General features: G+C 43.9%; 3 protein-coding genes across 6 annotated transcripts in view; 1 reads left to right on the top strand and 2 right to left on the bottom strand.

Moving 5' to 3' along the window:
• The window catches only part of LOC118509959 (calcitonin gene-related peptide type 1 receptor), a 98,268-nt gene extending 87,188 nt beyond the window's left edge, over positions 1–11,080 (bottom strand). The window contains exon 1 of one of the 2 annotated variants that reach the window (XM_036051334.1): positions 10,987–11,080. The gene's annotated coding sequence lies outside the window, so the exon portion shown is untranslated. The remainder of the gene's footprint in view (positions 1–10,986) is intronic. The other variant, XM_036051335.1, reaches the window with a different exon arrangement.
• Positions 11,081–16,854: 5,774 nt separating this feature from the next.
• LOC118509958 (transcriptional regulator of yeast form adherence 4-like) lies at positions 16,855–18,751 on the bottom strand. 3 transcript variants are annotated; one of them, XM_036051325.1, is made up of 3 exons: positions 18,676–18,746; positions 18,283–18,589; positions 16,855–18,190 (listed from the first exon to the last, which is right to left on the bottom strand). In XM_036051325.1, exons 2-3 carry the CDS (start codon positions 18,295–18,297, stop codon positions 17,693–17,695), a joined length of 513 nt encoding a protein of 170 aa, XP_035907218.1. In that variant the 5' UTR covers positions 18,298–18,589; positions 18,676–18,746; the 3' UTR covers positions 16,855–17,692. The 3 variants fall into 3 exon arrangements, with proteins under 3 accessions (XP_035907218.1, XP_035907217.1, XP_035907219.1); XM_036051324.1 differs by having other exon boundaries at positions 18,283–18,751; XM_036051326.1 differs by having other exon boundaries at positions 16,855–18,219; positions 18,283–18,748.
• A 414-nt stretch (positions 18,752–19,165) lies between these two features.
• Positions 19,166–21,395, top strand: LOC118509956 (protein PTCD3 homolog, mitochondrial). The gene has a single exon (XM_036051322.1). It carries the CDS (start codon positions 19,272–19,274, stop codon positions 21,321–21,323), a length of 2,052 nt encoding a protein of 683 aa, XP_035907215.1. The 5' UTR covers positions 19,166–19,271; the 3' UTR covers positions 21,324–21,395.
• Positions 21,396–21,681: the final 286 nt, after the last annotated feature.

Raw genomic sequence — 21,681 nt, 5'->3', positions numbered from 1 at the left:
TCATGCCCGAGATCAAGATAGAAATGAGAAGAAAATGCCTCGGGATTTGTGTACATTTTTGGCACAACAGTACTGAAAAAACAACACCTAGCCGTAGCACTTCAAAATAAGGAAAATCTGTTTAATATTTGTTGTCTTTTGTTTGCTACAGACAATTATGTTATTACAGTAGCTCATGCCCTTATAATATTTTATCTGTGGATTGGGTTACTCCTATTAAAACTCCTTACACTCCTTTTAAACTTCATTGATGTTGGATGAAGAATAAAAAGGATGCCAATCCTTCTTCTTCTTCTTCTTTCGGACTAAAACCATAAGAAGACTTTTGTGAACCATTAAAGGCTTTCATTGCATTAGTAATTCTAGATAATCAGGTGCTCAGGGAAGCGATCTGGTCAGGTTGACTCTTAAATATGCAATACTGGTTAATAACACCCGCCTTAGAGCAAGGAAGAAATAAATCCATCAGGCTGGTAAAAGCAGTCTTAACAACCTACATTATAATCAGCCGCCACAACTTTATCTGCTGCAGAAGTTTTTGATACTGCACGCAGTAAAGCAACTGGCAATCGAATGTTCTGCCCTTTCTGTGAGACGCATCCACGCCATCACTCCATCGCAATTTGGGCATACCACACCCATCTTGAGATCTTTATGAGCATCTTCTTTTCCCACGCGGCTAAGAGGGTTTCATAAGTATTTGACAGAGTCAATGTTTCAAGAGGCATGTATGTAAATGTTTTTTACTGACGCAGCTTCGTCCATCGCCACATATATTTTGAGTGGAGGAATTTAACCGGCACTATATGGAAAATTTATCAATAAAATTAAAATAATCTTTTTCTCCGTTTCTCTTTAACATCTTCAATCTTTGAATAAAGGTACCAAACAGACCTTTCAGTAGAATTCATCGAAACTTTCACAATTTGTAGCTGAAATATAGCATACATTGAAGAATAATGAAGAATTTGGAACGAAGAAGAACATCATAATTTCAAACACAGTAAGCTTTTTGGACTAGCCACATCCGGTTCAAGAGTTTTGAAAAATTTAAAAGAGATTTTAAGTTTCTCAAAGTGAAAGATCTCCAACAGGTAAATATTACCACAACGAAAGCAATATTATTTCCTCTTGAATTTTGCCCACCAAACCATCGGTCACGATCTCACTGTGTGCCGGCTACGTGACGCACTGCTGTTGCGCGACACATTTCGCACGCATGCCGCGTAACAGATGCTCTTATCAGAAGCAGGAAAAACGGTCACCCCGGGAAGAAATCACCAGATCTTCACCATCTTCAGCCCGATAAGACCATCGCCCATTCGGTGATGGTGTTGCTAATTAAATCTACCATCTACCAGACTCGTCGAAGGCAGATAAAACCGAACCGAACAAACAAAAAACTGCCCCACAAAAACAACGACCCGCAACGAAGGCACACGTTGTTCCGCGATAAAACAGAGTGAGCGAATATTCTAGCCCACGAATTGGTGCCACCGTCCATGGGGTCTGGGCACATCGATGATGATCTGTTCGATTGTCGAGCCACGAGCGATGAAACATAGTGATTGTGCCTGTTCCCAAGGTCGCCTTGCAGCTGGCTCACAACGGTGGAAATGAAAACGGGGCCACGAGGAAGCACGATAATTTCAGCCAGTAAGTAAGTCACCGGGATTGGGGTAGAATTTGCAGTCAAATATAGAAATCATAATCACAAGAACTTAAGTGCTACCCTGCGAGTGTACAATGCTGTCACATTATTTCGCCGGGCAGCATAATTTTCCGTGGCTAATTAATTAGCGGTACCACCATCGGCATCCAAGCACTTGCATTACAGCACAGTGGGCAATCAACAGTCACGGCCTAATGACCACACATTCAACCTGTCCAATGGACGACAATTTGCAACCATTCGCAGCCATCGGTTGAGAGCAAATAGCTCTGATTAACGATCGTTTCCCGTCGATTCGAACGGCGGTAGCGAAACGAGTCCCGGCTCCATCCACCTCGTGCTCTGCGCCATGCAAGACAGCATAAATCTTGCACTTGACCGATCGTACCGGTTGATAATTGCGCCGTGCCAAACGTGACTGGATGAAGCTCCGATTTGAAAACAATCATATGTGTGGCTGCGAGACGGGACAGCCGGCTAACGATTCGAAGCGTCCGTGGTTCGGGTTTATCGACGATTGGCGCCGATCCTGAATGGCCTACCGGGCCTATTCGCAAAACGAGTGTAGCTTGTTCGGAAGGATAACACACACAATTTACATGCAGCAAGCAATCGCTTTCATCAGCTACTTATGTACTCGCGTTCTAAGCCTCGGACGAACGGTCGGCTAGCGAGTCATCTGATTGTCGCTAACGAGCTGGTTGCAAAAAGAGTCGCAACTTGGGTGGGCCACCCGATGAAACACGCAAACAATGGACCGTAAAGTGCATCCATTGCGCCGTGGCCATCTCCAGCATAATCGATCCCCGGGACCAGATCTCGTCTTGGTGATAAACCCGATCCGGTTCGGTCGTAAGGTAAGTCGGGGTCGGGTTGGTCCATCTGTACAATACCGGTGGAGTAATTATTTCCCCCTATATGGTGAAGTGAAATTCGTAACAGTGTGTCCTCGCGGCAGCGGAATGTCACCCACCGAACCGATACACCGATGGGACACTTAATGGCCAAATAAATCACACCCCAAGCCGAAGCCGGAGGCCCTCGAGCACGCTTTGTCAATTTATCTTCCATTATCAGCGTGCACAGAAGGCCTCGGAGTAGTTCTTCGGGCCAAAAAAAAACGGAAAACAGAAAACTCCGGAACGTAACCCGTTCCGTGTAATGTCTTATGTGACAGTGTATGGAAGGATGGGAAAAGAAAACGACACACAGAACATGCATAAATTCACACGTTTGTAAAACCAGGTAACAAATAGTGCGGCCTGGCTTGCCGGCAACAATCGATCCGCCACTCTGGACGCTGGAGACGAGACTTTTAAAGACATCCCCTCGGGCTAGCGCGGCGCAGTTTCGGATCGCGGTGAATGATAAATTCACGTCGTGAAACATAATAATAATCGTCGATTAATATTCATTTATGTTTTTTAATTTATTTACGATAATGGTGGCGTCGACTTTGGAACTGTGAAGGGGGCTGCCCTTCCGAGCAGCTCACTTCTCACCCTCCAAAAGAAAAGTTGAGGAATATTTTTGTACTTTAAAACTCGTCGCAAAAACTGCTTTGCGGTTGGGATGAAGCGATATATTTCAAAAACCGTACGCGTTTTTTCTTCATGACTAAGATAAAAATTATACATGGGAACGAGCTACTGAAACCCCGAAGTGAAGAGGAAAAGCAAGTGGGGGGATAAAATGGGACAAGATTTATTGTGTTTCACTTTACACCGGCCGAAAACACCCGTATCCCGTAGCAAACGAGAATGAATGAGAAGGAAGCAGTTCCTTCGGCGCTACAAAAAAAGAGCTGAGGGCCACAAAATGCGTTTTGGTTTTATTTCTTAATTTTCCCTGAAGCAACCTGGGCTCGATGTGTGATTTTGAGTTCCCGCCACTCGTCAAGCACACGCGGGCGATTCGGAAGAAAAATGGTTGAAGGACAGCCAAACTCGGCAGCTATGGATGGACGGCTGGGACTGGGGCGAGTGCCGAAGAGCCTTGTGGGCTTTCCTGGAGCACCGGCGCGATAAGCGATCGGAACCTTGAACGACATTGGACGACGGAGCTCTCATGGATACATCAAGCGGTGTTTCTTTGGTTAACACTTTGTGGGGGTTTTGTTGTTTTCGAGCTGTCGTCTTTTATTTCACGTCGATACTGGTTAATTGAGTGTAATCACCGTCAAGCTAACGGGGACGATGTTGGGAAACTTTTAGGACGTAAAAAGCGAAAACACAATTTGTTAGTTGGTAGGGTAGGTAAGCAAAAGGATGTAAAGAGGATAAGTATGGTTGAAGGAGACATTGTAGAGGCGAGGAAGGAATTGATTTTTAAGAACCAACAAATCGATATTTTATTGGCATGAAAAGAACGTTCTCTAAAGGGAGCTGAGGAAGTCATTGAAAAAGTGTTTGACCAAACACGGAGAATGGACAGTAGAATTGATCATTATTTTAGTATTACATCGTCTGAGATCCTGTCAAGATCTCCTGAGGCTTTAAAATAAATGGTACAACTATCATGATTTTTTTTTTAAATATCATGATTGCTTCTTAAATAGCCAGTTAGAACAGTTAAATATTGCTACAGTAATACTTACTGCGGACAGAAGAATTGTAGAATTGTTATTAACTATGTGCGTACCACGAAGTTTGTGAGAATTTCTGGGTAGGTTTCCATCATCTTATCAAATCTGTTCTGTTCAAAGCTGAGGAGCGAATTCCTAAAGTTGGTCAGGATAACTAATGACCAAATCATATTAATATTAGTTTATGCAATCCAACTCTGCATTTCCTGATGCCTAGTATTGACAGGTGTTTAGGGCTTCGTGATACATTACAGAGTACTCGCCTAATACAACGAGTCGGATGAACAGGCAGAGTCCCTTGAGCGGGCACAAATAACGAGTAGCACCATAATCTATTGTTTACACTCAGCGGTATTGGACAGTGACATAATAGGTTGGATAGTTGGAAGCATCCAATTGCATTCTTCTCCTTAGATAAGGGCGGTGAACAATTAGATGCCTCAGATATGTCCTAATGTATTGACAAATTTTTTTAACAGCCCTGGTTCTTACATATCGTGCTCTTCCCTTTAGATGGCACAACTCACTATTCTTTTTTTTCTTGCTTGGCACTACCACCTCGTCTTGGCCTGCCCTTTCTGGCTATCTGTGACTTGATTTTACCCGTAGAAAAGTAGTCAGCCCTGCGTACTATTAGATAATACATATAAAGAGGATGTAATAGGGCACAGCAAGTGGCAATAATTGTAAACTCTTCCTATTAATTAAAAGCAATAAAGGTATTACAATTGTGTCTCTCAAGGTCAAGTCACCGATCACTTAGCAAAGCTAGGTATCTGTCACCATCTGGATCATGTGGTGTGTTCAAGAATACTCTGAACTCTCTCAAGAAGATCTGAAGATCACGAAGACATCTCTTGATGCTGATTGTTTAGAGGTAAGAGTAGCAGAAATATTATTAGAGGATCAAACAGAGGCAGAAGCACCTGGGAACTTCGTGTTCGATCCCCAGTGCATTCTTAGGATTCAGAAGCAAGAGGAGTGTCAAAGTCAGCATTTTCGTAGTTATTTATCTGACGACGACGATGAGTCTGGTTGGACTAGATACCAAATAATATTGGACGAAGTTTATTCGCCAGCAGCTTCCCATACGCAGGACTGCACGACTGACTTTATTGCTGCTGCTAAAATCAACTTCAAGGAAGCCAGAAATGGCAGGCCGAGTCCTTTCGAGGTTGTTCACCAGCACGACGAATCTGACTTCCTCCGTCCTCTCTTTTTACTGCTCTCTTCTCGTACTCTCCCTATGCTAGGAAGCGTTTCCTCAAGTTCAACAAAAGATTTGACAGGCCGAGCAACTATCCTAACATAGCAATCACCCTGATGGGTTTAAGCCAAGAAAGAAGGTCTTCAAACGGCAGAACCGGGGTTCAAATCCCATCCGTACCGTTCTCCCGTAGTGAGGACTGACTATCCAACTACGAAGTCTAGGCCCCGTAAGTCTAGTAAGCCAGAAATGGCAGGTATGACGCAAGAGGAGGTCACAAGGCCAAAGAAGAAGAAGAACTGAAGTTACTTTAAAACACCTCAAACGATTTAGTTCCTAATTAAACGTACTTCCTAAAGACTTCCTAAATCCATAACGTAATTGAAGGTATTTCAAAAGTCCAATCTCCAAACCCTCAATAAAATGAAATAACTTTTCTCAATTGTCCTTTAGCTACGTACCAGTTGTAAGATCTACTTACGACACGCTTCCTGCTCACTCTTCACCCACATCCCACATTGCTTAAGCAGCTTCACAAAATCTTCCACGCGAAGTAATCATTCGCGGAACATAAAAGCTGCTTTGCGCATTATCTCTCCAACCCCTAACGCTCTCCCCCGCCGACATCCGATTTTCGATTATGCTGCAACTTTAAACAGTTCCTGTTGTTGTTGTTGTTGTTGTTTTTGCTGATAACTTAACCACCGAAGGCCGGACCACTTCACCCGGAACTGGCTGACAACGATCAAATAAACAACCAAACAAAAGCTTCAAAGTACTGTGCGTCTCCATCGAAACGTGTCGATGTGGACGGAACACGCGCTGCCCGGTACAGAAGCGCGTGCAGCAAAACTTCTAACTACTCTGTCACGGTATGGTTGTCATTTTATGTCCCGGTCGGCGGCTGCCATTCAGGCGATAAAGTTGAAGTCCGTTAGTTATGGTGCCGGTTTGGGTGCCGGGTTCTCCCGTTGAATCGCAACTGCCGGCCCATCAATTCTCGACCCGCCAAGTTTAACACGGTGTCTAACGGTTTAGGTTCGCTGGAACGTTAATCTTCGCAGCTTCAAGGGTGCGTCGAAACTGCGTTAAAAAGTGGTTTGTCACTCGTATAATCACACGAAACAAGGGACAATTGTGCCCTTGGGACTCGATGCATTCGACCGGGAAATGTATCGATTGGGAAGGGCCACACTAAGCATCTTGGAAGTTGTCTTAAATCTTTCTAGAAATATCGTTCATAATAATTCCAATTACTTTACCTTTCCTGTTCATTTGTCAATCCCCGTTTGGCAAGTAAAGTAATTTCAAAGCTACCTCCTACCGCTGGAAAGCTTCATCAACCCTCATCGACTTACGACTTTCCTTGACTGATTTTTAGCGAAGCGTTCAGCCGAAAATCAGTCTGTCAAATCGTGATCTCTTCATCATCGCGCTTCGACTGTTCGACTTCGCGGCTCGTGTGCCAAGCGCGTGCCTAAACTCGAAACAAGCAGCTGCTGGCTGCCGGTGGGACGATAATTAGTGAAACTATCAACCGGCGCTTCGCGTGACGCTTGCTGTGACGCTTTCAAAGCATGAGTTTGGAGCATTCAAGCCCTCGTTGGTGGTGCTCTTTTCAGGCCCGGGAAGTTACGCTACTGTACGTGCTAGCGCTGATTTGAGAGCTTTTCTCATCGACACGCTACGGAAATACGGAAGCTCTACAAGCAACATGATTGTGGCATAATTTCTTCCTGATTGGCTCTTTTATGGGAAACATTGTACGAGTGGAATGTTAAGAAGGATTCCATAGATTGTATTTTTGTGTGTTTGCGGTTGCAAAGTATGGTGAGAGGATTATAGTAATGTAAATAGTAACGTACTGGTTACAAATTTGTGGCAAATCGAGGTCCTAGGAACATTATCTTAGTTATTTTTCCTCAAAACAGTGGCTATTCTCTCTCTCTCTTCTTGCTCTAACGACCTCTTAGGTCATGCTCATTTATATGGGTTTATCCTCATACATCCAAAGCCAAATTTATTGTTAATATTTAGAATTGGACGCAAACATTTCATCTTTTTCATCTCTTACCTTGGATTGGAATTATTATTCCAATTTTTTAAAAAGGCTTACAAGAATCATTTAAGGTGATTTTCCACCAAACCATTAAACAATTGTTTACACTCGGTTTGCTACAATGGGCGTTACTTTTGCTTCAATATGATGCAGCTCTGAGAAGGAGAGTGCACGTTATAAGCTTCTCATGAACAAAAAAATGTAGCTGTGAAATCGAATTTAAACCTAAGATTGATCGTTTCATTGCAGGAACGGAACCTATTTCAGGTTCAGGACGATATGCCCAATACTAGCTGGACTATATCCAACAAGTGATTACATCTCTCTTCATTCAGCCTACCAGTGAACATTTTCGCAATCATCAATGCTCGGACTCCTATCCTCCGAATATTTAAGGTACCTCCTTTTAGGTACCCCCTCCGAATATTTAAGGTAATTAAGGTACCCCCCATTAGAATATTTTTTTTATTCATGAAGGACGGTCTGATCGTATTGCTTAAAACTAAATTATAAAACAAATTCACGGTGGTTTAGAGCCATTTCCTGCTCCAACCCGTGATAGGACACCTTATCCCGGGTGAGCTCGGCAGATCCGCTAATGCTGATTCCGCCATCCAAATTCGTGGTAGTGTTGGTTGCGAGGGTCGGTATCGTGTGTGGGCATCACATCCCGTCCGTCCTTGGGGGAGAGTCCTTTTCGTGGTCCTCCATGGTTATGTGGAGCTTATCCAGAGTTCCTCCTTCACTCTGCTGTTGTCTGCTGTTGATAGTCGTTGCAATACGCTCTTGCAATGTTGTAGTTCCTTATCCAGGTATTCTGCCTATAGGTATTCTGCCTATGCCATACCAGGCCCCTCTATCGTCGCACTCATTCATACATTCATTCATTCAATCAGTCATTAATCCTCATAAACACAAGCGAGGTACAACACATATAACAGACAAACAGTAGGAGTGGATGAAAAGGAAGGAAAGGTACTAAACTAATTAGAATCAAATTTTATTTAGGTAATTCTACAAGGCAATTTTTGAGCCATATTTTAATATTGTTTTCTGTGGAAGATGGTTTATGTCCTCTTTTTATACAACCTGTGGAGAGCTTCATCTCGGCTGTTACAAGGTGAAATTAACAAAATATGAAAAGTGAAAATAAAATTGATTTCATAATGTTTTATTTGCTCTTGCCAAATTTATGATAAAAAAATTCGTCCAGTCTACCTCCGCGGTAGCTTTAAATTCAACTTAAACTTTAAATTTAACTTACTAAGAGTTGTCAAAATTAATACAAAAGTGTATAAATCTTTAAACGATTAAATATGATGGAAAAGATTTTTCTTACAATTTATAGAAGAAATCCATGCCATTTTAGAACAAACTAAAACCAAACAAATGTGTAGTGAGAATTAGTATTACCCAAAATTGAAATTCATATCCAAAACTAGTAAAATAAAAATAAAATGTATGTAAAATATGTAAATGTATGTAAAAATATAACAAATGTAATCAAAGAAATTGAGCTAAGCAAACTATTCCCAACAAAAAATCCTTTAAACTAAAAAGAAAACCTCGGGTTTTGATTTGCAACGTTCCCACTATCATCACACGGTCGCGTTTTGAAACTACGAACACAAACAATGTCGCCAGCATGCGTCTGTCGCAAAACGTTCCATCACATCTCGAACAAGCTTCAAGTGTCTGCTCGCCAGCGTGGACCAGCGTAGCGGGCGAGCGGGGATGAGAAAAAAATTTGCATAAATAACTCAAACACTATAACATTTACATTCTGCTGCCTGGTCTGATGCATCGTACCAGCAAACGACGATCAATCCATCCGGTTGGTCGGGGAAGGTGTGAAAAAAGCAACTTCCATAAAACCATTATTGAAAAAGTTTTAACACCAAGGTCCTTCCTTTGCAGGATTAAAGCAAAAGTATTTATTGCTGTAGCAAACCAGAAACAAAAAAAAAAGATGACCAAAAACACAGCGCAAAAACTCAATTAAAACATGACAAATTTCATTGAACTTTCAACTCTTACCGCGAAAAGCGACACCACGTCCTTCCATCGTCAGTGTCAGTCATCCTTCATCAGGCGTCTTAATTGTGTTCGATATCTCATTCATCCCGGTCGGCTGCAAGCTCCGGCAAAAACTCCACGAAAAGAAAGGAGCAACCACAACCAAGAACAGGGACCACAAAACTAAAGAGACACACCGGGCGAACTTCTGCTGGGAGCAGAGGAGCAGAGCCGTACGGGAGTAATTATTTTCCATAACAACTTCCAAATTTATCCGTCGAGCGGAGGACAAGCACAGGACAACCCAAAAAATACAGACTCAAGCGAGAAGCGAAAGAAACCAATTGGCTGATTGAGAAATCTCACAAGATTGGGCAAGACATCGGCCGAAAGTGAAACAGAGGGAAAGACGCTGGTCGCTGGAAAGAAGCTGGTACGTAGACGCAGTCACGGATTCCTTTTTCCTCGGTCCGTCTGTCATTCGCCACACTACGCACCATCGCTGACGATGTAATCGATTAAAGTTTTTATTACAAAAAGCGCGCGCCAGTGTCTTGGCGATAATCGTCGTCTTCTCTGCGTCCGAGTCTCAGCTGGTGGAACACGTGTCTTCAGGACGGTTCGGGACTCATTCACACTGTTTGTGTGCGTTCGGAAGATAACGAGATGCTACGGTTCAGTGAGGGGCCAACTCCGATCCCAAAAACCCTCACGGACCACCGGAGGGGAGGGTTTCTGTTGGATCGTAAACAATTTCTCGATAATTAAACTTTAATGGTTTATTTGATTTTCGCACGAAAATCGAAACCGTGGCTCGGCGTGAGTCGTCTCGTGTCGGCAACAAAAAAAAACCCTCGGCACCCCAAGACTTTATCGGAAAAGTGTCGTAAACGGTGAGCTCACACGCTGCTTTAGGGATAACGTTGGACTCGCCCGGCTTTTAAAGTTCCAACTCCGGAGAGCAGAAAATCAGGCTAACATCTTCACTTAAACACAGCAACAAATAAAGCCCTTGCCCGGGGAATGATATACGACGGTGTGCTGGGATGACGGGTTGGCATTGAAAGGGTGGTTCCGGGGTTTTTTTTTGGTTATTGCTACACCCGAGTAAATCTCACACCTGCCCTCCCGGGAGTTCCTGGCTGGCAGGTTGATTATTTTCTGCCACGCTTCATGAAGGTGTGACGAAGAACAGAGAAGAAAAAAAAACACCCTTGAAGGGTAATAAAATCAATATTTGTAGGTTAAGGTAACGCCATTTTGGGGATGTTTTTTTGGGGGGCCTAAAGATATATTTTTACCTTTCCCGTCACTAATGCGCCACTTGAGTGTTAATCCGCGCACCAGCCCTAAGCACTCAAAGCCGTGCTTTGATAAAATCATTTTTGCATGAACTAACGCTTCCGAGTCAGAAAATAGAAAAAAGACTCTTCTCCGTGTGTACTCACAATCGTTTCATCCAGCGTCCGCCATCAAGGAAGTGATTGATTTATATTGGGCGAACCGTTTGAGAATAAGCAGCAGCTTCAAAAACACACACACACACCCGAACAAAGAACGAACGATCATGGAAGATCAATCCAGTCCAAGGGCGGCAACCACAGTCGACTGCCGAGCCGATTCCCCCCAGCGAACTGGAGCTTGGTCGTAACTTTGAAGATGCAAGACCGGCGAGAGGAAGCAAAAGTGTTGTTTGTTCGCGGTGCAGAACTCGCCCCGCTACAATGTCGCACATGCATGACGCATATTACAACATTCCCCGTGTTGGCTGTGTTGATCGATGCGCACCAGCTCAACAAACCATCAATAATCGGAGGTACGTGAGGAGCTTGTGCTTGTGCGGTTTTATTCGAAACTCGACTACACGGAGCAGGGGGTTTTCTTTCAAACGCTCGAAATTGTAAAGTTTTTAAGACTTTCTTTTTATGTACCAAACCCCTTACAGAGCTGGAACACCGCTTTGTTTGATCGATGATTAATGTGTGTTTGTTTTGCTTTGTGTGTGCCAATTGAATGCAGTACGCAGCCCCAAAACAAATAATGTTGCTTACGGATGGAGTGTACGCAAATAGATCAATCTTAAATGTGCTCTCTGGAAAGTAATTTCAATAAATCGGAAGTTTTTCAAGTAAAAACTTTCTTATCATACGATTTGGTATTACCCAACTAGTAGTTAGACCTTAAAATCTCATGTTCTAGTAGTAAAATTTGAGAAGAAAATCAAAGCGAGTTGTGTATGACTAGAGACACAAGTAAAATGCTCCAGAACGGGTGTGCTGAACAAATGCTGAAAAGGTGTCAAAAGCGTGGTGGTTGTTAGTATGTAAATATTACGGTCAAATATATCAGCTAGAGCTTAGCTGTGGCCAGTTAGAACAGTGTAAATAACAGAGCTACTTAAGGATTTGTAAGGGTGCGAGTAACAAAAATGTAATTCCAGCGTCTCTGTTTCAGAGCTCTATTGAAAAGAGTCTCAATTCTAACAACCGCGTTCATTTCCAACATGTAACATGTTTGTGTTTGCGTTTACATGCAAACAAAAAAAAAAGATTAATTTTATATGTGTTTGAATGTGTTTCGAGTAAACAAATGTTTTTAAACTCAATTTACGAATTAAATGTTTGATTTAGTGGCATGGGAACCACAATTGAAGTATTGGTTAATCCGGTACAGACAAACCGTTCCTTAGTACCAGTGGCCGATCAACCTAGGAGCAGAAAGTGCGGCCGCTCGGGAAATCCTGACGATCTTACTCAGAAACAAGTCACAGTTAGAGGGGCCTCAACTACCATTCCGCTCTGGGTCTCTAAAGACTCTAATTCGTCTCCGCTTAGTACACAGGACTGTAACAATCTAGCATAATAAATCGCTAAGAAAGCAGGAATAAGCAGACTAAGTTCTCCATAATTTGTAATGTTACAGACAAAGAATTCTCTTCGTGCGTGCTTCTTCATATTTCCAGGATTACAATTCTATGATCAGGCGCTACAACTGCTTTTGGCCTGCTGCAACAATCCTCAATACCACTCATGGTTTAGCGCCGGCATCTGCCAATCCGTTATCCCGGCCGTTCTGGCGGACGCATCAACGCTATCACTCTTAAGAATCCATGTTTCAGAAGCGTATGTGAGTACTGGGACTATAAACGTTCTGTACAATCCCAGCTTCGTACGTCGCGACAGGTATTTAGAGTGAAGAAGTTTCCTCTAACTGTAGTATAACCGGTTGGCAGCCAGCACCCTTACCCGTAACTCAACATCAATTCTGACTTTTGAACCCAGATAGGCAAAGTTTTGGACGACTTCGAAGGTGCGGTCACCTATTTGTATATCACCCATGCAAAGTTCAGAGTTTCAGAGTTCAGAGTAGCAAGGTTCCTGGCGATGCCACCATCATTTTGGTTTTTGCCTCGTTATTCTCCAACCCGAGGTTCTGTGCCGCTCGCTCGATCTTTTGGTAAGCTTCTGCTACATAGGAGAGCCTCAAACCAATGATGTATGCCAAAGATGGTCCCCGAAGTTTCCACCTCCGAGTCACGGATGGCTCTCTCTAGCGCCAGATTGAAAAGGAGACAGGCTAGCTCATCTCCCTGGTGCCGGCCCTTAATGGTAGTAAAGGGCCATTAGAGTTTTCCATCTACCTTCACCTGGCATGTGATGTTGGCCATTGTCATTCTTACAAGCCTGGTAACTGACTACATTCTTACAAGCCTGGTCACTGACTTCTTTGCTATGGGTAAAATCAAGTCACCGAAAGCCAGAAATGGTAGGCCCGAACCTTTTGAAGTTGTAGTGCCAGGGAAGAGGAATAAAATTAAAAAAATTCATTCCAGTGTCGCAATTTTAGGGTTGCTAGAAGTGTTTCAATTTTAGCAACTAGGTTTTGTTAGTATTTTCAAATTTAATCTAATGAATTAGACTCAGTTTTATTTTTTCACTTAATAAATGTGCTGTGAGTAGTTTGAATGTGTTTACAGTAAGCACGACGTTTTATGCTTAGTTTTCCAATCTATTATTGATCAAGGGAGACCGTTGCTAGGTACGCAGCATGGCAACTATCAAGCCTAATAAACAGCCAAGAAAGCAAGAAAATGTAGGCTAAAATCTACCGAGTTAGTTGTTTAAAAATCGAAGAATTCTCAAATGACCTTGTTAACGCTCTTCGTGCGCGATTCTTCATATTTCTAGGATTAAAATTCTATAGACTTTCTTATAATATTCACGACTTATCACCAGTAGTCGAACAAGCTCATTTGAACACCCAAAACAGAATGAAAGTTGAAGGCATCTTAAAAATCTCAAATGTCAAATCTGCCGACTGGGCTAGAGTCAGAGGTCGAGCACAGACATGATGCTAGGTTCCTTAGGGAGCTGGACACCCCCTACATAATTGAGGCTTCCAAGGCTGCATAACCAGTTGGACGGAAAATATACCTCTGTCGAAGAAGCCTCAGGCATCGGTTCAGTTTGCTTAAAGCCAGTCAACACGAAGCGCTCCTCGCAGCGCAAACTACATTTTGCAAAGGAAATGTTGTCGGAAAAATGTTTCTTCTGCCTTCTTCCTTGGCACTTTAACCTCGCGAATGTCCATTTCCGACCTACCATTTCTCTCTTTCTGTGACTTGATTTTACCCGTAGCAAGGCAGTCATACAGAGATGCGGTCTGGGTGGGAATTTGAACCTGCCCGGTCCTGCCTGCGCCGCTCTTGCCGTCCCCGAAAAAAAAAAACATTAATAGCTAAATTTAATTCCCTTGAATTAAGAAAACAACGATATTTGAAAAGCTGAGAAGCTATTTGGTCCTCATTTCAATCATTTGGAAATGCCGGTATGCTTAACATATTTGCCCACTGATGGACTGCACATTCCTTGTTTATTGAGTATTGTAGGGAACCACTTCAAGACACTTGATGTAAAAATTGACATTCTTGATGTTCTAACAACTCTGAATGAAATCTATAGCTGAAGCTAGTGCATGATTAGAGTGATGTTGTACATGGATATGATCTACGGATTTTGAGAAAAATTCTCACCCACCAGCGATAACACGATGCTTTTTTATATGTAACGCTCATTATTGAGCGTTAAAAAGATCCACTGTCTCCCACATCCATGCTGCAATAGTATAGAAAGAGTGCAAACGTATTACCCTAACTAATTTCCTTTGTGACGAAGTCTTGGCACTAGCTGTATGGTTCTCAGGATTCACCGACAGATCTTCGGCCCCTTTCTTTCCAATCCTCTTTTATTGCTAGCTTTAAGGTGTTATTGAACGGATACATTGGCGGGCTTTTGTTGAGCGCGTCTCTATTACATTCTTCCTGCAAAACTGTCCACTTTATATCCTGAAACTCTCAACAAGAATATTGTCAATTCTTTGCGTTTCTTTCTATGGTCTGCAAAGTAGCACTAGAATTATCTTGAAACTTTTGTGGCAGGTTGATTTGTTCTGTTGAAGTCTTATAAATATGAGGGCAGCAAATACAAAGCAAAAAAAATCTGGCTTAAAGGCCCATTATTTTATGTTCGTGCTGATATGATCAAGCTCTCTTTCAATCTTTAAGCTCCTTTTCAACTTTAACTGCGAGGGTCACCTCGTGAAGCATAAGGCTGTAATCCCCATTATGTATGCTTGTACCGTTGTTTCCTTACGGTGTGATCATTATGACGAAGTGGCTCACGATTTTGACAGATAATATCAAATGATTAAGTTAATAAAGGTAATTTGATTCGATCGAGTTTTCATTTAATAACAGTTTATGGAAGAGACCTTCTACATTGTGGTAGATTTATTATTTTTATTTTACTTTCTAGCTCTTTATATTATTTCTAGTTCTGGTTGATTAAAGCGCTGTGGAACGTCCATTGTTTTGAAATCGCTAAATCGCTAAATCCATAAGTTTTCGCTTTTCCATAAGTTTTAATGTTCTTCAAATTGTCCAATTGAGCATGAAAATTTAAACAATAAATCATTTATGACTTTTTATGCTTATTAAAATCAACAACTCATAACTTATCTAATTAATTTCAGACCAGCATCGAATTCTCCCACCATATTGGGCTCAACCGACCAAAGGCATAACGACCAACCTTTAATAAACCATAAACCAATGCATCAATATCGTTCGTAAAAGAGATCCCTCTTCCATCACCAGGTGGTCGCCACAATAACCATCCAACCATCCAAATAGGGTAGCAAAACCACAACAACCAAAACCGCCAACCAACCGATTGGTAGGTAATCTTCGTTGTGCGTAATAAGAAAATTACCAGCCCCGCTAGCTGACATTTAAAAGCTTGAAAGACTGTAATTTTTGGGTGGGTAATGTTTATGACCATTTGGCACGCGTCGACCGACCGATTCGCACGTTATTTTTCCTGCCCGACCGTAGCTAATAATGAAAGCGAGGATGGAGGCTTGTATAGGAATCTTAATCACCTTCGGATGACGGTTTGTATTGAAGTCTGCACTCGTTTAGAGCTCTGGAAAATGTTTACCCAAGAAAGACATCCTTTCCAACAATCAAAACACAGAGAGAGAGAGAGAGAGAAGAAAGGATTCTTTGATGTATGGCGTCTTTAAATATGGGGCCAATGTGGGTTTTTTATTACCTAACCAGTTGCCGGGTGTAACGAGACCGCGTAGCTAGCCGCCTCCTAATGATCACCGGCCAGCCATCACTCCAGCCCATTCGACCAGTGTTCATCGTTTACGTTTATGACTAATAACGACCTGCAGCTGGCTGAAGCTGGAGGCAAAGCAAATAAAAAAAAGAAATGGGAAACCAGCAGCACGTCCATGAAGTCCACGAATGCTGTAATGAGGCAAAAATGTATGTCAGGAGATCCGCAATAAAAGGAAGCATCAAGAAGGTACATCATAAATGTAAGCCCACGGTATGCGCCATTTATACGTGATGCTTTTTCATATCTTATTTTTATTGAAAAACCGAATCCATCCTGGTCCTCCACCACCACCACTCGTTGGGTGTAGAGCATTAAAGCATCCGCTCCGTAACCTGCGACACTGCGCGGGGCGCGTTGTTGGAAGGCCAGGTCGAAGGTTCTGATAATGTCTGCCGGCCATCTTCCTACGGTGGCGTGATTTCTTTTTATTTATTTATCTCGTGTTCCCTCCGTTCAATTTCAATGGTTTCTTCCGATGCATTATCATTAACATTAACAGTGGGGACCATAATTACACATCCCGAAGTTGCGCCCCTTTCCCTGATGTCCTTCTCCAGAAACCGATTGTCGGTGCGTGTCAGCAAACAGAGCAACAACAACGGAAAAAGGGGACTCCAAAACTGCGGGCAATCACGTTGACTTAAAGTTCATTTATTTGTCCAGTTTTCATGTTTCTTATCGCTTAATGCTCCTACTTTTTCTACAACATTTTCTCTTCCAAATAAAACATCACCATTAACGTGCTCCGTCCTAGCCCTCCGCTCCATCGCGTCCTGTGTCTGGTTGATCTTCCCAAGATGGTGGCATTCCGTTTCGTCACCTTTGCAATTACCGCACTCCGCGAGGCACTCCGCTCCAACTCCCCCCACGGGTCACAGTTTCCCGGGGGTCATTTCACACCGAGAGTAAGTTAGCCGCACGGTAACAACGTCGGAAATGCGATAAATGCACCTAACAATGGCTGTATGGCGGGGAAGGGCCTACCCATAAAAGCGCACCACCAACCAGCCCAGTGACAATCATAATATTTGCGAAAAATTATTTCACACCACCATTAGCGACTCCGAAAAGTGTGACGGAGAAGAGGCGCTGTCTTTTTCGCTGTTGACACAACCGGTTCGAGTGCGGCTGTCGTCCGAAAGGCGGAGTGTATGGGAACTCTGTTGAGACCAGGGTCCACCGGTTTGGCTCCATTCCAATCCTAAGTGCTAAGTATAATATCGTCGACGCTCTCCAGATGCCGGAAAGCGCGATCTTCGCGATCCTCGATCGACTAATTATGAATTACGAGTTTACGAGGGGTTTTCTTTTTCTCCACTTACCGAGAGGAAGAAAAAAAAAGCGTTAGCAAGAAGCTAATTGTATCGCATGACTACAGCCGTGACGTATGGCCATCCCTCGTGCCTTCCGTCTTTGTCGACTGTTCATTAGTGTCACTATTTACAGGCTATCGATGTCACCCCTTTCGCTATAATCGCAGCTTCGTGGAGTACGTCGACTGGACCGACTTCTTGAACACGTCCGTCAGCTCGGAAATTTCTTCCTGCGTCATCGCACTACGCTTCCGTCTCATGTACAGTTCGTTGTAGTTTAGCTCCAGATCGCTGCCGTCTTCCTCATCGCCTGAACTTTCGCCCGAACAGCTACCGATCGATTCCGACCCATCATCACTCTCACTGATCAAACGCATCTGACCACAGGTTTCCTCCGCCTGACGGATAAGCGTATCGCCCGGACTGCCGTACACCTCGGACTCCGCTTCCGACTCACTACTGTTGCACCGTGACTTTGCGTACGGATCGACACGATGCGTCAGGACGAAGTGGCAGTACAGATCATCCTCATGGCGGAACGTCTCGTTGCAGTAGCCACAACCGAACTTGATCGTGTGATAGTGCTTCAGCCGGTTGTGTGTCATGAGGATCTCGAACGTGGAGTACCGCTGGCCGCACAGATCGCACACAAACTGAAATTGTACGACAAACACACCGAAAACTGATCAAAATCTTTGTGCCACTTTGAACACGCACTGCGACCGGGTAAGGACCCAATACTTACTTGCGTTTCAGACATCTTGAAGAGCGGGCTAGTTAAGTTTAGTTTGTCGAAATTTTTATGAAACACTTTACACAAGCTTACACGGACTGGTCTGGTAGAAGTTTTGATACGGACTAAACTCACCAATATATCAATGTCGGCGCTTTATCGCTCCGTCTTTGGAGGTAAAGTCCACCGAAAAGCGGAGGAACAATTAGCATCCACACGCTAATATACTATCAGTAATAGTGAACGTCAGTCAGGTGGGAGTGTATATTTTTAGCATTTCTGTCGCGTAGCATCTCTCTTTTTTTCTCTGACGTGGGTGCTGAAATGATTCAATTGACAAGACACAACACAGAACGGTTGCTGTTAATCTATCAAAAGGGTCAATATTATTGACGCGGGATGGACCTGTTTTGTGTGGAAACTAGCGGTGGTAACTATATGCCGCTCGTTGTTACTAATGAAGGACAGTGGCGATTGTGCCGGCTCGTCATATGACTTGTTGATTGAGAGTGAGCCGGTAGAAAATGGAACATCACAGTTTCTGTGTTTGCGGTCTCATTTAATGGGTGCTTGTAACTGAGTGTGGATAGGTATCGGTTCCAGAATGTTAACATCGTAATCGTGAGATTGTGTGCAAATATTATGATTTTTACACAAATATTTTCGTTTGAAAGCTAGTTTATATTTGCCTGATCAATATCTATCTCACGTTTTTTTACTCACTACGCAATGTAGATCATCTACGCTCAATTTATTTGATTTTACAACCACATTTTGAGTTTAACGGTGGACAGCAATTTTCAAATGCTTATTTATACCAGTTGAAACATCTCACACATAGATGGCGCTGTACACGCACAACAGCTCATTTGACAGTTGACGCCCGTGACATAACACATGTTGTTTTTGTTGTGTCGAAAAGGTGTTTTGCGAAGGAAGACCGACGAGCCGCATTTCCATAGGAATTTCTCAATATTATCACTCGATTAGCGTTTAAAAGCATGAATAATTTGTGGAAATCGATGTACCGGTTACGGATGCACTCACGCAACCACACACTAGCGTACGGAAAAGTGTTATGTGTACCACAAAGCACCACCACTACACACCAACCGGCATCTGCTTCCTCGACCGAAGCCGGTGTTCCGAAGGAGAAGCTAGTGATACCAACCAGAATCGAACGTGGGCCAACCGACATTCTGATGGCGCTTTCCGCCACCGTTGGGTTCGACCCGACTGCACCACACTACAAATATCATGACGATCCGTACTTGATACCGACCTCGAACGCGAACAAGAAAACGTTCGCCTTGGCGCAGGAAGCCGGACGGAAGGCAGCCCACTGGATACGGCAGGAGAACGCACATCTGTTCCAGCACAAGGAAGCCGACCCACCGGTCCAAGCGTTCGCACCGACGATGGTGTACAATGAGGAGAGCAAGGTGGAAACGACCGATCTGCAGAAGCTGGTGGACAGTGTCGAGGTGAAGGATGCGATACTCGTCTACAATCTGCTGAAAAAGAGCGGTATAGAGGTTGGAGATGAGCTGAAGCAGCAGCTGCTGGAGCTGGTGTGCTTCTACAACCACGAAGATACACTTCCGGAACAGTTCATCGAAGAGCGTTGGTTCCGCCAGGGTACGGTGGGCCGTGAAAGACAACGCAAAACGTGGAAGGATTTTGAGCTAGCGGAGGAGCTATTTCATGGGCTGGAAACGAAGCGTCCGGAACACTACTGCGCGATGATCCGTGGGATGGCTCGATTCTTCCAGGTAGAAAAAGCGTGGGCCTTATACCAGGAAACGATCGAGAAGGGTATCGAGCTGGACACGAACACGTTCAACAGCCTGCTGCACATAGCATCGTTCCTGAAGGAAAGCTACGACAAGCGGTGGGACCTGGTGTGCGAAGTTATGACCACCATGAAGCAGCAGCAACTGCGGCCGAATCTTGGCACGCTCAATGGCATCCTGCAGACGGTGACGACTATCGGTGGGTACAATCATCCCCGCACGTACGCACTGAAAACGTTGGCCGAGTTTAAGAAGCTCGGCATCGAACCGTCGCTTGCCACCTGGTACTATCTGCTGGTGATCTTCTGCCGCGAGCGAGGCCCCGTCAGCCATGTGCTGCACGACATCATGAACGAAATCGAGGGCAAAGAGTTTACCATTCAGGATCCGAAGGATACGTTCTTCTTCGTGACGGCGATGGACGTGTGTCGCAATCATCTGCACGATAAGGAGCTTGCCAAGCGGGTGAACCAGTTGCTCCATCACGGCGAGAACTACAACCTGATTGGGGATTCGTACAAAGAATCGATCTACTACCGGCACTACTTCACGCTGCTCGCTACAACGGAACCACTGGAAAGCTTCCTCGAAACGTACCATCTGCTCGTGCCGAACGTGTACACGCCGGAACCATCGGTTATGGAGGACATTTTGCGTTCGGTTGAGATGACCACCGCCATCGAGCACATACCGCTGCTATGGTCACACATGGTACAGTTCGATCATACGAACCGGGAAAATCTAGTCAATCTGTTGCTGCACATTATGGTCACGAACGAACCTTCGACGGACGATCCGAAGCATGCCGATCTGGTTCAGCGGTTCGCTAACATCGCCTGGGACATGTGGAACCGAATGGAGGAACGTGCGGCTGCACCGCGAGCCACCACGTCCACCGGTATGCCTGGGCCGATGCTGGGTGATGTTTTGCTGCTGTGTTCCCGCGCCGGTGATTACGAGAAAGCGTCGGCCGTGTTCACGAAACTAAGCAAGGAACAGAACTCGATCGTGGGTGAACCGAGAGTGGATGGGCTGCGCGAGTTCGTTAACCTTTGCATCGCCAACCGAACACCGTCGGTTGCGATTCAGTGTCTGCAGTACTGTAGCGAGAACGGTTTTCCGGAGAGCGTGGATATTGGTCGTCATATTTTCCGCTCGTTTGCATTGGACCAGTCGCAGGTGTCGAAGATACGTAGTCTTGTCGGTGCGGAAGCAGTTAAGCCGGTCGGTACGAAGGAAGAGGCAGCTGGAAGCGAATGAGGTGAGAACCTTAACATAAACAAGCCAGTAACATTTAGCGGAGGTGAATAAAATTAAACACCCAATCAAAAGGCATTTTTACTTCTTGTTTTTGAGAGAAATTCTATTATTTTAAGTTTTTTTCTCCTTTGTACAGAAGTTAGTTGGGCTATCTGATCATCCTTTGTGATGATTGATCATATTGAATTGGTATCTTGATAATGTGGTAGTCTTCTTGGAGCTAATCTCCTTCAAAGCTTTTTTTGCTACTGCTTTACTGCCTGTTGCTCTTAGATAATTGCTAGTTGATCCCACCATATACCGAGCTTCATATGCATATGCCATATACCATATGCAGAATTACTAAAAATTCTTCCAA

This window comes from Anopheles stephensi, chromosome 3 (assembly GCF_013141755.1).
Source record: "Anopheles stephensi strain Indian chromosome 3, UCI_ANSTEP_V1.0, whole genome shotgun sequence".
In the NCBI taxonomy this organism is placed as follows: domain Eukaryota; kingdom Metazoa; phylum Arthropoda; class Insecta; order Diptera; family Culicidae; genus Anopheles; species Anopheles stephensi.
This window is presented reverse-complemented; position numbering and strand designations above follow the sequence as displayed.

Excerpts from the sequence above, each read along its gene's own strand:
- LOC118509956 (XM_036051322.1), top strand. The coding sequence starts at position 19,272 with ATGAATAATTTGTGGAAATCGATGTACCGGTTACGGATGCACTCACGC.